Raw genomic sequence first — 16,329 nt, forward strand, 5'->3', positions numbered from 1 at the left:
AATAATATTACCACCAATGATTGGTACCAACACTTTACAAATCTTTTGTCATCCCCCACCATTGAAGACCAGTCTGACGCAGAGCCTACAGTACCAGATAGATCCGCTCGATATGATACAAACAAAAATGTTACCGAGGATATTCTTGATTCTCCAATAACGAGGTATGAGATTTTAGACAGCATATATAATCTTAAAAGTAACAAGGCGGCTGGTATAGATGATACTATTCGTGAATTCTTTAAACATTCTTCAGATTTACTACTTCCATACTTAGAATTAATATTTAATTTGATATTGTAAAAATTGACATTTTCCAAATTCATGGTCGATTGGTATTATCGTCCCAATCCATAAACAAGGTGATATAAATAACGTAAATAATTACAGAGGTATTACCCTTTAAAGCATGTTCAGTAAGATATTTACATCTATCATTAACAAGAGATTAATGTTTTTGGTTAATGTTATGGATAAAATAAGTGACGCCCAAGCAGGATTTAGAAAAAGATTATACAACTATTGATAATATGTTTATACAACAAACAATCGTACAAAAGTGTCTAAGTACAAAAGGTGGAAAGTTCTATGCTCTATTCGTTGACTTTGCAAAGGCATTTGACTCTGTACAACGACATAAGTTATGGTCACTTCTGTATTCCCATGGTCTTAGATGTAAAATGAGCAAACTTCTTTGTAAATTTATGAAAATGTAAAAGTATGTGTCAGAAATAACCGAGAACTGACGGAAATGTTTGATAGTGAACTTGGAGTGAGACAAGGCTGCATACTAAGTCCTTTATTGTTCTCATTTTTTTATAAATGAATTAGCAACACAAATTCAAGATAAGTGTACAAATGGAATTCAACTACAACCTGACATGACACAATTATTTTTACAATTATTTGCGGACGATACTACCTCTTTCTACGAGTATTTAGGTGTATGCTTTACAAATCATCCTAGTCGGTCTATGCATGCAAAGTAAGCACCGATGCTAGCTCAAAAGATATTAATTGGTGTGTTAAAACAAATCTTTACTCTTGTAAATATTACTTACAAGTCGTTCTTCAAGATATTTGATTTAAAGATAAGTCCGATATTACTATATTGAACAGAGACATGGGGACTCAGTAAGCTTGAACAAATAGAAAAAATACATTTATATGCCTGCAAGAAATTCCTTGGTGTTAAGGTTAATACACCAAGTGTTATGGTATATGGTGATTGTGGCAGATTTCCAATCTATATATATTCATATCTAAAGGTTATCAAATATTGGTTAAGATTATTGAATATGCCATCTTATAGGTTCCCGAAAACATGTTATACGCTTTGATAAAAATGGAAAACGAAATTGGGTAACAGACGTAAGAGACTTGCTGTTTTCTGTTGGTTATGGCTATGTATGGTGTGAACAAAATCTACAATGTCATTCTTATTTCATTAGATCATTAACACAAAGACTAAGAGATATATATTTACAAAATTGGTGCAACATTAAGGGCTAAGTATATACCTGAATATTACCATGTCAATCCCAATTTCTTTAAATTCACTCTGTTGAACAACTCTAAGTACTTACTTTTAAGTCATTAAAACCAACGACAATGCATTGTGAAATTCTGATAATGCAATGTCCTCATCACATAAATACACCGGACATCGTGAACACTGAACAACATTAAAAACAAACTGGACACAATCTCTGTTTACAATTTCTCTTTATTTCAAACAAATGGACATGGATGGAAACTACGGTATCCAGTACCAACGTTTCCGTTAGCTGTCTGAAAACATGGTAGTATATTTCTGCTGCGGATGTTTTTTGACGGAAGTGGTTTAAACACGGATGTATTCTTCTGATAAATAAAAATGTTTAACGCTGTGTGCTGTTCAGAGTTTCTACAGAGTTGCGTCCCTTAATGGTGCCGGAACCCAATGATCGTGGGTTCGAATCCCAGATCTTTTGTTGTTTGCAAAAGGATTTCTAATTACTTTCCTCTTTAAATTGATGTTTATTTCTACTGGTGATTCAAAGAAACCAACATTATTTCGATGTATTTTTTGTAAGGCACAACGATTGGTAGTCAGGCTATAAAGAATTGTCTAAAGTACAGGTTAACCCAATGAAACACCAGAACACATTGAATATAAGATAAAGACGGTTTGAGTTTCGTGTTTCTAAAAGAACACAAAATAATTGATAAATACATTAACATGATCACAGTTACGTTTTCCTAGTGTGTGCAAACATAGGGTAGACACATTCTCATGTTCAACCGTGTGTAACCCCGATATGTCGTATGTACGTTATTGCAAACACAATCTCTACATGAGGACGTTTCATTGAGACTTGCATGGAATGTAACTGCCTTGCTGGGTTAGCTGATCAGACGCTGTATATGTTGTATCTGGTGGTTTGCATCGCACACGTCGTCATCGAGTAAATGTTCCTTCCTGTGAAAGGGAGAACATGAGTTTCAGAAAGGAGAATGTTGAAGATGCTTAAAGGGAAACAACTCTTCAAGTTTGAAAGTATTGAAATATGGATCGGAATTTTTCTTCGCACATTCAAAATTTGGTTATTATGGACTATAATATCGACTGGTTTGACTTGTGGTCGGCGCTATTCTCGCTGCGCTACGCGAAGCGACACCCATCGGAGGGTGGAAGAATGACACTAAAGGGCACGAGATGTCCGCAGTTGGGTTGTGCCAGGATCCGCTAGTCACAAGAACAAAGTCCAGAACGAGATAAAATAAACGTAATTCTTGACCCGTTATCCTCACTCACCTGCGTGATGCTCTGCGTTTGATGACGACACCAAGGGCGATGGCAATCAGTAGAATTGCCAAGCCGGAGCCCATGAGGCCACCTATGAGATAAGGTCTTGTCTCATCGGTAATATCCGTCTTGTCTCCGACTGTGCCTGAAATGAGCACAAAAACAATGTACTTATTGATACCAAAGGTGGATGAACGATCGTGATTCTTAATATTGTGCAAGTGTGCATAGTTTTATTTCCATACACTGTTAATCTTGGAATTAACGCGAGCGTGAATTAAATGCGAAAAATACGCGTGGTCTTTGCTCGCATTAATTAACTTCGCATTTATGTCTCCAAAATACTATCAACAATAAGACGGCCTCACTGCAAACTTAGGATAGCGGAAATACCAACTTGAATATAAACACAAACACGGTTTACTGAGCAGCAGTTGTAACAAGATTATAACAATGTCATGTAAAGAATAGGAATTACACAATGGGCATCCGGTGAGTTATCACTGCTGGGGTCAAGAGTTCTACCCACTGTGAACTGTTGTGAGCTTATTGATTTTTATTGCCTTTGAACTTCACTAATGCCAGTGAACAGAGTATACATATAAAATGTGTGTTCTTTTTAATAAAACAGTGTTTATTGTTTTTTACGGAAGTGCTCTACTCAGAGCTAAAAAGCGGTGTTGTTTGCTGTTTGACTGGATTGAGGTAAGGTTATGTATCATTCCACTGGGGAGGGGGGAGTCGCAGTTTTGGCTAGGGGTCAGCAGTCGTATTAATTTGGAGACGCATTAATTAATCACATCAGTATGACTACGCCATATGATGTTTTTGTATCTCACAGCAACTGGTTTCATCACTGAAATGTACATCTTTCATGTCAGTCATAGCTTGGACAGTACCATCGACGTGACCTACCTGTTGACCTTGACGTGGATACCTTCTGGTCTGCTTTGGTTGAATCTGTGGTTACAAATTAGAGTTGCATGTATCGATGATGTTAACCGGAATCATCGAATCTCTGTTGTGAAAGTTTTAAAGTCAGAATCAGCATTAGTTCTCTGTTAAAATTTAATTTGTCTTATTCGTTATTTTCTTAGTATTAATCTGTCAAAAAATGTAAAGAGTAAATCTATTTGTGACCTACCTGGTGATGTTGGTCTTGACTTTGCTTTTGGACGTGCAGTGGTTGTCTGTCGAGATTCAGTTGTAGTTGAACCTGTGGTTTAAAAGTGACATTTGGTTAGCGTACAATTTCATACATGTGTCATATTTCATTGAAAATTATTCAATTTTTCTTCAGAAAGAAAACCTTTTACAGTAGTTGTTGAAAACAAACTGATAAACCTCGTGTGACTTACCTGTCGACTTTGTCTTTGCTGGTGCAGTGGTTGTCTGTCGAGATTCAGTTGTAGTTGAACCTGTGGTTTAAAAGTGACATTTGGTTAGCGTACAATTTCATGCATGTGTCATATTTCACTAAAATTATTTAAATCATTTCAAAAAGAATATCTTTTTAAAGTAGTTGTTGAAAACAAGCTGATCAACCCCTGCGACTTACCTGTCGACTTTGTCTTTGCTGGTGCAGTGGTTGTCTGTCGAGATTCAGTTGTAGTTGAGCCTGTGGTTACGAAGTTAGATTTAATCACAGAACGGGTAATGGTATTGGTTTTTTTTTATCTTTATTAATCTATACGTTAAGTCAGTTTTGTCTGTGTATAAGAAAGGATACTGAAAGTAATCTCGTGTAATCTGATCAAATCCTATGCCTGTTTATGCGACCTACCTGTTGACTGTGAAATGCGCATCTGTGAAGGCTCAGCTGTACTGGAACCTGCGGAGATAGAGTTACAATTAGCCTCAGAACAAGTACAATAATGTATATATGTTATAGCTACTGTTTTCGATAAATTGCTACAGTTTGTTCTTGAAATATAACGTTCTACAAAAGCTTTACCCACCTGGTGTTTGTGGTGATGAGGAGGTGGTAGTTACAGACACTTCATGTGTCCCAGATCCGGAACCTGTGAACAACACTGAACATGTATACATGGAACGCACACGTGAACCTGTAGTCAGAGTCGAATATGTTTTCGGATGCAGCTCAATTAATACAATACATCCTCTTTATCTCGTCTTCCAATTCTCCCTCAGACATATTTAAATGTCGGAAGACAAATAGATCCAACGCATGTTGTGAAACAAGAAACTTATTCTACCCAAGAATCCCTATTGGTTAATTATTATAAAAGCATTCTAAATTAATATGTTGCTTCGAAGCATTCTTTTGGACCAATAGGTAACGATAGTTTTCACAAAAAAGAGGTTTGTAAATTTGTGAGATCACAGATCATCAGGGGTGTTTATCAACGTTGAACTTCTATATATCGCAGCGTGTTTCATTTGTGCTGCTTTCTGCTGATGTTACAAGAATAAAGCAGCATTTCTAGGAGTGAACACGCACAGGAGTAGCCCCAGATAAGTGGACAAGTGTCCATATCTTCTCGTTATAAAGGCGCAGATTGCATGGCGGTGTCAAATAAAACACAGCCCAGGTTAGAGCTAGTCCGCCGAGACTAACTTTCACCACCATGACAACACGTTCCCGACAAAGGAGAGGGCTCAGTGATGAGCATGGGAATTACACCGAGTTTCTGTGAGACTATATTGCTCTTGATCACTCACCTGAATAATCAGAAGAGCCCGATCCAGATAGAAGGTCCTCATCATCAAACTGTATGTCTTCTTCTACAACAGTCGATATAGGAATTTATATGTAATGTCATGCCTATGTTTTGATTATTTAAAAATAATTAGTTTTATATTGGTTATACATTTAATGTTACCTCCAGTAATAGTAATGGTAATTGTATAGCATACCACGAATGTTCACATACTCCTTTTCACATGCTACACGAAGATCGGGTTATGAATAGCAATTTGACACCCAGGAAAACAATCTTGTGCCTTTACGTCTTGAGACATCCCAACCATATCTAGCAATAATAGTCAGTCTATGATCGCCAACACCAAGACATATACTAATCGAAATGTAATTGTGTGTAAGGATAAACAACTACAGTTCTATGGCGAAACCCTCGAGTATCAAGGGACCCTAAATTTACGTAATTTCAGAACTGACGCTGTACCATTAGACCACAGAGGCGGTCCCCCATCTATCTAACGTAGTATGACTCACCTAGATTGATGCCAGTTTCTGTACGGTCCCAGAAATAGTAACCGTTGGACCCAAGAACTTTTACAGTAGTTGTTGAAAACAAGCTGATAAACCTCGTGTGACTTACCTGTCGACTTTGTCTTTGCTGGTGCAGTGGTTGTCTGTCGAGATTCAGTTGTAGTTGAGCCTGTGGTTACGAAGTTAGATTTAATCACAGAACGGGTAATGATATTGGGGTTTTTTATCTTTATTAATCTATACGTTAAGTCAGTTTTGTCTGTGTATAAGAAAGAATACTGAAAGTAATCTCGTGTAATCTGATCAAATCCTATGCCTGTTTATGCGACCTACCTGTTGACTGTGAAATGCGCATCTGTGAAGGCTCAGCTGTACTGGAACCTGCGGAGATAGAGTTACAATTAGCCTCAGAACAAGTACAATAATGTATATATGTTATAGCTACTGTTTTCGATAAATTGCTACAGTTTGTTCTTGAAATATAACGTTCTACAAAAGCTTTACCCACCTGGTGTTTGTGGTGATGAGGAGGTGGTAGTTACAGACACTTCATGTGTCCCAGATCCGGAACCTGTGAACAACACTGAACATGTATACATGGAACGCACACGTGAACCTGTAGTCAGAGTCGGATATGTTTTCGGATGCAGCTCAATTAATACAATACATCCTCTTTATCTCGTCTTCCAATTCTCCCTCAGACATATTTAAATGTCGGAAGACAAATAGATCCAACGCATGTTGTGAAACAAGAAACTTATTCTACCCAAGAATCCCTATTGGTTAATTATTATAAAAGCATTCTAAATTAATATGTTGCTTCGAAGCATTCTTTTGGACCAATAGGTAACGATAGTTTTCACAAAAAAGAGGTTTGTAAATTTGTGAGATCACAGATCATCAGGGGTGTTTATCAACGTTGAACTTCTATATATCGCAGCGTGTTTCATTTGTGCTGCTTTCTGCTGATGTTACAAGAATAAAGCAGCATTTCTAGGAGTGAACACGCACAGGAGTAGCCCCAGATAAGTGGACAAGTGTCCATATCTTCTCGTTATAAAGGCGCAGATTGCATGGCGGTGTCAAATAAAACACAGCCCAGGTTAGAGCTAGTCCGCCGAGACTAACTTTCACCACCATGACAACACGTTCCCGACATAGGAGAGGGCTCAGTGATGAGCATGGGAATTACACCGAGTTTCTGTGAGACTATATTGCTCTTGATCACTCACCTGAATAATCAGAAGAGCCCGATCCAGATAGAAGGTCCTCATCATCAAACTGTATGTCTTCTTCTACAACAGTCGATATAGGAATATGTAATGTCATGCCTATGTTTTGATTATTTAAAAATAATTAGTTTTATATTGGTTATACATTTAATGTTACCTCCAGTAATAGTAATGGTAATTGTATAGCATACCACGAAAGTTCACATACTCCTTTTCACATGCTACACGAAGATCAGGTTATGAATAGCAATTTGACACCCAGGAAAACAATCTTGTGCCTTTACGTCTTGAGACATCCCAACCATATCTAGCAATAATAGTCAGTCTATGATCGCCAACACCAAGACATATACTAATCGAAATGTAATTGTGTGTAAGGATAAACAACTACAGTTCTATGGCGAAACCCTCGAGTATCAAGGGACCCTAAATTTACGTAATTTCAGAACTGACGCTGTACCATTAGACAACAGAGGCGGTCCCCCATCTATCTAACGTAGTATGACTCACCTAGATTGATGCCAGTTTCTGTATGGTCCCAGAAATAGTAACCGTTGGACCCAAGAACTGGAAATATAGTGGCAATTGATAAATGCGAAATTCTCCAGAACATTAACGAAATGATGCATCGTACAACCTTCAGTATCAACATGTAAGCCTCCAAACCAATGATTGGAAATTATATATCAAATAAAATTAAATAATATCCATCATGAGAAAATAATAGAAGGGACGAGACAAAATCGAAATTCCAAGTTTTTCAACTAAACTCGAAGAAACAAGAAAAAACTCGAAGTAACGCGAAAATAATTGAAATAACGAGAAATTTCGATTTGAAAAAAAATAAAATTATGGTACCAAAGTGGCATAATTAGGCCTTCGTATGTTTGGCGGGGGCAATAAAATGAATTAAACAAGAAATGGTTCTTCGATGGTGATGTATTTGATACGGATATCATAACTGTGTTTTCGACCTTTGCAATGTTCCGGCGAGTGTTTTAAGCCAAGTAACGTTTTGAAAATATGTTTTTTGTCAAATCCAATTTTCAAATGTATACTTGCTTTTGACAGGCAGTTTGGTACAGATTGAAGTTGGCTACATATAAGCAAAGACGTGCGGATCCTTCATCATTTAGGAGTCCAAGCCACTTTAACTCTGTCTAAATGTTATGAGGTCCAATCTCATTAAAATGTATAAGGTCGAGAGTGAGGTCGTGAATAATATTTAAACCGTTCAATGTTTCTATTGTTTCTCTCAACCAGACTATCTGTGAAGTAAAAACTGCTGACAAAGTGTATTCACTCAGTAGGTAGCAGTTCCCGCAACACGAAATAATGCCTGTCAGCTATTTCTTTCTTCAGGAAAAGGAAATCCTTATGCATGAGTTGATTGGTCACAGCCAATCAAATGTCTTCTGTGCAAACACGTTATGTTATGAAGGTATTATTGGCTGGTCAGTCTCTAGGAATGTTACAGCAATTGTCCAGGATATAGGTTAGATCTCACAAACATAAAGTTTGCGTGGTGAGTGATACCAGGATTTAAAAGAAAGTTACTATCATGTAGCAAGTCGCGATTTACCATCACAACTCCGAATTGTTTTGATATTTAAGCTGAAGTATGAGGGGGGAGAAATTATGAAATGAATGTGACATATTTTCTAAAATGGCAGATCCTTCAGTTGTACACTTGGCCACAGCAACGCACAACAGATTAAATTAAAACTTATCTAGATATATCCTTGTTCATCTTAAGGGTTTTGACTGTCATACGTATGATCAGCTGAAATTTTGTTAAGAAACATGATAAAATTTACATGACTTTTCAAAGCCTAAGCGGTATGGACCCGTGAAGACCCGGGGTAGCATAGGTCTTCAGCAACCCTTGTTTGCCGTAAAAGGCGACAATACTTGTCGTAAAAGGCGACTAACGGGAACGGGTGGTCAGACTCGCTGACTTGGTTGATGCATGTCATCGATCCCAATTGCGTGGATCGATGCTCATGATGTCAATCTCTGAATTGTCTGGTCTAGACTCAATTATTTACTGACCGCCGTCATGCAGAGTGCGGCGTTAAACAACAAAAGAAACCAAACCAAAACCTAAGCAGTAGGCTTCTCGTGATGTATGGCATCTCACGGCCTGGTGTACAGGAGACAACTGTGTGGACATATCTACCCGCATAGATAACTGTTTACCCGCTAGTTATTAAATTTAAAGTAACTCTATCTCAAGAAAGGTGTGTTTGGTTTTAAATATGAACCCGTAGATTTTTAAACATCAAAGAAAACAATATAGATAAATGATAAGTTGCTCAATTTCAAAGCAAGCTTTGTAAATATCTTGTCTAATATCAGACAAGGCGATTGTAAAAAATGTATATAATATTCTGCCTAGAACTTACCCACTGACATAACAGAGCAAAACAACAGTAGCACAGCGGACTGCATGTTGGCTAGAGAAACAGAGCACACTCAAATGCGGTATTCGTATTTCTTATATACCTGTATAACATAAGATGACGTAGTTGGTTTCCGTGTCATCAGATGTCAAGCGCCGCCCGATGCGGATATTGCTCTGACGCAAAGCCGACGAGTAATCTACTACAATCAACTTCATATCTCTTCGCCAGTTATTCCTTCACTTCAAATATTATAGACGCCCACTGAATATTCAGTCAATTCATATGTCGTTGAAACGAATCAGTGAATCATTTGTCGTAGGATATTTGGTGCGCCACAATTCGCTGTGCAGAGTGGCGTCCCTTAGATGAGCCAGAAACCTATGATTGGAGGGGCAAATTCAACATTATGTTTTATGGTTTGTCAATAATAAACATGCGGCTCTCAACAAAGTAGTAAACGTCTAAGCAAACGTCTAAGAGATTCCCCCCCCCCCCCCCCCCCCCCCCCGCCCCCAGCTACGTTAGACCATACTCACTCTCATTCTCTAGTTAATGTTGGTGGTATGAAACATTTCCACCAGGATCGTTTTGTGGCCTTGAACAGGACATAAATAAACATTCAAACTCGTCACCTTGATAACCGAAGTTTAATACCAAAACCAACATTATATAATTATGCTTCATGGTAAGGCATTCCAATACCCGTTTGGCGCCGCACCCAGCAATATTTCAGCTATATGGCGGCAGTCTGTAAATAATTGAGTCTGGACCAGACAATCCAGTGATTGACATCATGAGTATCGATCCGCGCAATTGGGATACGATGACATGCATCAACCAAGTCAGCGAGCCTGACGACCCGATCCCGTCAGTCGCCCTGTTACGACGTAAATTGTAATAACGCGGTAAATTGTAATAAACTGCGGTAAAATGTAATAACACTGCGGTAAAATGTAATTCTGCGGTAAATTGTAATACATACTGCGGTAAATTGTAATAACTTCACTGCGGTAAATTGTAATAAAAACTGCGGCAAATTGTAATAACTTAAACTGCGGTAAATTGTAATAAAACTGCGGTAAATTGTAATAACCATTGCGGTAAATTGTAATAACATCTCCTAATCCTTCCGATTTCAAACTGAATTCAAGTTCCAGTGTTTGTTGGACCTTAACATGATCAATTCCAACCTCCAGCATGTTTAAGAAAATATAAAAAAGCGATTTTGTTTCAATTTCTATCATTTCTATTGAAACACAGGTGCGGCAAATTGTAACAAACTGTGGCAAATTGTAATACCAAGTGCGGTAAATTGTAATAACATCTCCTAATCCTTCCGATTTCAAACTGAATTCAAGTTCCAGTGTTTGTTGGACCTTAACAAGATCAATTCCAACCTCCAGCATGTTTAAGAAAATTCAAAAAAGCGATTTTGGTTCAATTTCTATCATTTCTATTGAAACACTGGTTCGGCAAATTGTAACAAACTGCGGCAAATTGTAATACCAAGTGCGGTAAATTGTAATAACATCTCCTAATCCTTCCGATTTCAAACTGAATTCAAGTTCCAGTGTTTGTTGGACCTTAACAGAGATCAATTCCAACCTCCAGCATGTTTAAGAAAATAAAAAAAAGCAATTTTGTTTCAATTTCTATCATTTCTATTGAAACACTGGTTCGGCAAATTGTAACAAACTGCGGCAAATTGTAATACCAAGTGCGGTAAATTGTAATAACATCTCCTAATCCTTCTGATTTCAAGCTGAATTCAAGTTCCAGTGTTTGTTGGACCTTCACATGATCAATTCCAACCTCCAGCATGTTTAAGAAAATAAAAAAATCCGATTTTGTTTCAATTTTTATCATTTCTATTGAAACACAGGTGCGGCAAATTGTAACAAACTGCGGCAAATTGTAATACCAAGTGCGGTAAATTGTAATAACATCTCCTAATCCTTCCGATTTCAAACTGAATTCAAGTTCCAGTGTTTGTTGGACCTTAACAGAGATCAATTCCAACCTCCAGCATGTTTAAGAAAATAAAAAAATCCGATTTTGTTTCAATTTCTATCATTTCTATTGAAACAATGGTGCGGCAAATTGTAACAAACTGCGGCAAATTGTAATACAAAGTGCGGTAAATTGTAATAACATCTCCTAATCCTTCCGATTTCAAACTGAATTCAAGTTCCAGTGTTTGTTGGACCTTAACAAGATCAATTCCAAGCTCCAGCATGTTTAAGAAAATTCAAAAAAGCCATTTTGTTTCAATTTCTTTCATTTCTATTGAAACACTGGTTCGGCAAATTGTAACAAACTGCGGCAAATTGTAATACCAAGTGCGGTAAATTGTAATAACATCTCCTAATCCTTCCGATTTCAAACTGAATTCAAGTTCCAGTGTTTCTTGGACCTTAACAAGATCAATTCCAACCTCCAGCATGTTTAAGAAAATAATAAAAGCGATTTTTTGTCTATTCTATCATTTCTATTGAAACACAGCTGTGGCAAATTGTAATACCAAGTGCGGTAAATTGTAATAACATCTCCTAATCCTTCCGATTTCAAACTGAATTCAAGTTCCAGTGTTTGTTGGACCTTAACAAGATCAATTCCAACCTCCAGCATGTTTAAGAAAATAAAAAAAGCGATTTTGTTTCAATTTCTATCATTTCTATTGAAACACAGGTGTGGCAAATTGTAACAAACTGCGGCAAATTGTAATACCAAGTGCGGTAAATTGTAATAACATCTCCTAATCCTTCCTATTTCAAACTGAATTCAAGTTCCAGTGTTTGTTGGAACTTAACAAGATCAATTCCAACCTCCAGCATGTTTAAGAAAATTAAAAAAAGCGATTTTGTTTCAATTTCTATCATTTCTATTGAAAGACTCAGTCTCGACGACATATTAAAACATTCCAGAATGTTTATAATGTTTTAATGTGTTTAATATTTTTTAAGCGTAGTCTGAAATGAAAGTCACCAGTTTGAACAAAACTCGAGTGAGAAATGGCGATTTCTTGTTATTGGTTTCATTGGTCGGTCAAAGTTGGCGAAAGGACCTTCTGACGACACCCGTAATGTGATGTCCTTAGATCTTTGATGAGCGTTACCGATAAATAAGATCTGATTTTTATGCGGTTAATAATAAACTGTTACATTTTGTATCACTTTGCCATCGATTTTTAATATGCTCGTTGCAATTGTCAAAGTCAAAAACCCTAATGAGATCCTATCTACATGGTCACACCCGGACTGGTGATTGTTAAGAACACAAATCCTATTTACATTCTGACAACATGGCAGTCTACATTCATTTACAATACAACCTTATTATTAGCGGTATCATCCTCTCATTAATTCTTCCAAAACAGATAACGTCTGTAATTTTCAATTAAAGTCAGAAAAATGACACCTGGAATGAAATCAAACTTGGTTGTTTGCAACGTAATATTAGCGGGATCATTACGGTCGTTGTCATGTGATCGACGAAATAAACCAAAGTGCCAAAAAAAACAGATCATGAAACACATGTCGTCTGACGGTTGTCGTGTCGGATAATTATTTATCCTTTGATCGTAATTACAATCAAAGAATCCGTCGGGGTGCGATCGTGCGCTTGGGGTAAATTTGCGTCTCATTCCTTTACCTTTGCCCAGTCCACCTGCATAATTACTTCACTAAATACACTTGGAAGGACAACCCTGAATAAACAATGATCAGTGACACTGATTAGTGACAATATCCCATAAATCTGTTGCTGATTGGATAGAGCAACATGTAAAACTCTTTGGGGCACCTTTCGCTACACCATTATTGTGTCAGCCGAAGATTTTACAATTCCCATAGCATACAACCCAGCAACCAGTCAGCCGAAAATTTGATCTCCAGTGATATCATTCTTCATCGGATGTGAGGATTTTCAGTAAGAGATTACCCGTTTGCAGAACAGTTCCTCATAAGGTGTGAGCAACTTTCAGAAAAGGATTACCAATTAGCAGAACAGTTCTTCATCGCACAACACCACGCAGTAAGTCGGCCATCTTTCTGTATATGTAATGGAGTTTTAATATATATTATATTGCTATGTAACGAACTTTGCTTTTCAGTGTACTTTAAAACAAATAATTCGGTATCTTGAGAAATATAGCTTTCTTAATGTTAATAGTAATGCTTTTCTAATATTAATGTGGAATCTGACTGCTAGTTTCTAATCTTTATAATATCTTTTTGTGAGCCACATAAAAATCTGTTTCGGAAAAATGGATGGAGATTGATTATAATCTGGCACTTTGAATGTTGATGATACTGTTTCAAACCTTTAATAACAAAGTGGCCGATCTCCGCTCTAAATATAAGGCTTTTCAAATATCCGCGGCAGCCTTCCTCTATAGAAAAAGTTTTCTAATATCTATGTTTAATGATATTGATAGGTTGCAACCTTTCGCAAAGCGGCAGCCTTCCGCTATAGAAATAGTGATTTTTCTAATATCTGTGTTTAATCATATTGATAGTTTCTAACCTTTAGCAAAGCGGCAGCCTTCCGCTATAGAAATAGTGCTTTTTCTAATATCAGTGTTTAATCATATTGATAGTTTCTAACCTTTAACTAAGCGGCAGCCTTCCGCTATAGAAATAGTGCTTTTCTAATATCTGTGTTTAATGATGCTATAGAAGTCTTCAAATCACTGATGATATCAGGATAATATTCAGCTTTTAATCCTTTCTAACCTTTAGCGGGGGCACGGGTGGCCCAGTCGTCCAAGGCGCCGCGATTCGCTTTGCAGAGTTGCGTCCCTTGGGCACATCAGAAACCTATGATTGTGGGTTCGAATGTTTCCTCCCACATTGAGCTGAAACGCCGTGTTATAACTGTAATAATGTTGAAAGCGGCGTTATACCCAACTCACTCACTCTAACCTCAAGCACAGCGGCAGCCTTTTGCTATATGAATGATGTGACGTTTGTTTTTCATATTGATGTTTTAATGAAACCGAACGTTGCAATCATTTCACATAACCATACATCATAACAATTGGTCTTCTGATATTATCTGAGGGAATAATGTCACTGAAAAATAAAGTAGCTAATACAACACATCCGCTAGTTTAGTATAGTTCAAAGCTTATTTTGCTTGAAACACAGGTTTTATTTAATTTATATCTTTTTCTGTAGCCTAATTCTGAGTATTTCTAACTAATTACAATTAGCTAGATGTATTTGGTCAAGACATTAAATGTTGATTTCTTATAGTATTTGTTATTAATTAAAATCGTGCAATTTTCGCGGCTTGTATTTTCATATGAAGGTTCAATAACAAAGGTTATAAAAACAATGAGATGATTTACTTAATTTGTGATTAAAGTATGTGTCAATATTGCCACTTTTTAGAATCACCAAATCTTGTTCTGGATGTATGTTGGTGTATGAGGTGATGTTGAAAGTGAACCTGTGCCTTCGTTCTCTGTGATAGAACAAAGTCAACTTTCCGCAAACATGCTATGATTGAAAATGTTTGATTAGTTATTAGAAAAAAATATACCAGTATATAACACTATTGTGTCGGAGTAGAGAAGTTATTTTCATCAAACGAACGTCTTTCTTTGATATTATTTATACAGTCAGTCTATACAGACCCAACGCCACTTTTAACAATATTTCAGTTATATGACGGCGTTAAAGTCTATTAAGTCTCCTAGAACTTGTCCATTACCATAGCAAGTAAAAGTTTTGAAAGCAATTTCTACTCCACTGTTTAACAACTGGGGTATCTGACAACAAATGGGGTTTTGACCAATTGGAATATGCCAATGAACCGATGTATAACGAAATATATACAGTACTCTGCATAGACGCCCGTCTGTATTTTGGAAAGTATATGCTTTTGTCTGACTCTGAAAACACTCAGTAAATATTTAGAATAGAATCAGATCAATGCTGACATGTCTTCGTGTTTGTAACTTACTGAACTTTACTCAGTTGATAAATGTAAATTTCATTTATATCAATGTCTGTCCCATCCACTTTACTGATCGGAAATTATCTAGAATTGTCCTATCGCAATATTTCCACGCTTGTCAGGCTGACACTTTCTTGAAATACAATCAAAAGTAGTCTGTGTATTATTGCCTATTGATCCCCTGTTTTATTAACTTATTCTTTACTTTAGTTCTTCAGTCACTATATATTCACTATGATGAATTGCAATTTTCATTGTGTGTATATTTATACACTTGTTTCTCTTTCAACCTCTCTACAGAAGGAAATCAATGTAATAATTATTAGATGAATGAAGTTGGTAGTATATTAATCAAGTAATTCAGTTGAAATATATCCGACCAGATATAACCTGATTTAATCGTTAGGCTCCCAGCAGAGGGCAAGGCGTGAGGCACTAGTTGTTGATAGACATCCGATGGAACAAATGTGTTAGCAAATAGCTTGGTCACCAAATAATTGGTCACCAAACCTGCTTCACCAACCAATATAGAAAACAAGCATTTACTGCATTGTATTACAGAAGGTAAAGTTATTAACTTAGAAGTAGAAGTGGACAGCAAATATTGAATACAGGATGCAATGGTAGGCATTGACTGGATTGTCTGGGGTGAGCGAGTGTAGGCGAGACATCACAGCAGGCAGAGAACACATGATGGAATCTGTAAACGTCATTACGACAATATTGCCTACATCTCTTCTATTATTAGTA

At 36.9% G+C, this 16,329-nt stretch overlaps 1 protein-coding gene across 2 annotated transcripts; it reads right to left on the minus strand.

Moving 5' to 3' along the window:
- Positions 1-1,550: 1,550 nt before the first annotated feature.
- Positions 1,551-9,677, minus strand: LOC139445543 (salivary glue protein Sgs-3-like). 2 transcript variants are annotated; one of them, XM_071226686.1, is made up of 15 exons: positions 9,619-9,677; positions 7,724-7,780; positions 7,214-7,276; positions 6,490-6,552; positions 6,315-6,362; positions 6,091-6,150; positions 5,471-5,533; positions 4,747-4,809; positions 4,572-4,619; positions 4,347-4,406; positions 4,147-4,206; positions 3,933-4,004; positions 3,704-3,748; positions 2,798-2,933; positions 1,551-2,461 (listed from the first exon to the last, which is right to left on the minus strand). In XM_071226686.1, the coding sequence occupies exons 1-15, from the start codon at positions 9,662-9,664 to the stop codon at positions 2,386-2,388; spliced, it is 960 nt and encodes a 319-aa protein (XP_071082787.1). In that variant the 5' UTR covers positions 9,665-9,677; the 3' UTR covers positions 1,551-2,385. The 2 variants fall into 2 exon arrangements, with proteins under 2 accessions (XP_071082787.1, XP_071082788.1); XM_071226687.1 differs by lacking the exons at positions 4,572-4,619; positions 4,747-4,809; positions 5,471-5,533.
- Positions 9,678-16,329: the final 6,652 nt, after the last annotated feature.

Source organism: Haliotis cracherodii, unplaced genomic scaffold, assembly GCF_022045235.1.
Source record: "Haliotis cracherodii isolate W230 unplaced genomic scaffold, xgHalCrac1.p SCAF_6, whole genome shotgun sequence".
Classification (NCBI taxonomy): domain Eukaryota; kingdom Metazoa; phylum Mollusca; class Gastropoda; order Lepetellida; family Haliotidae; genus Haliotis; species Haliotis cracherodii.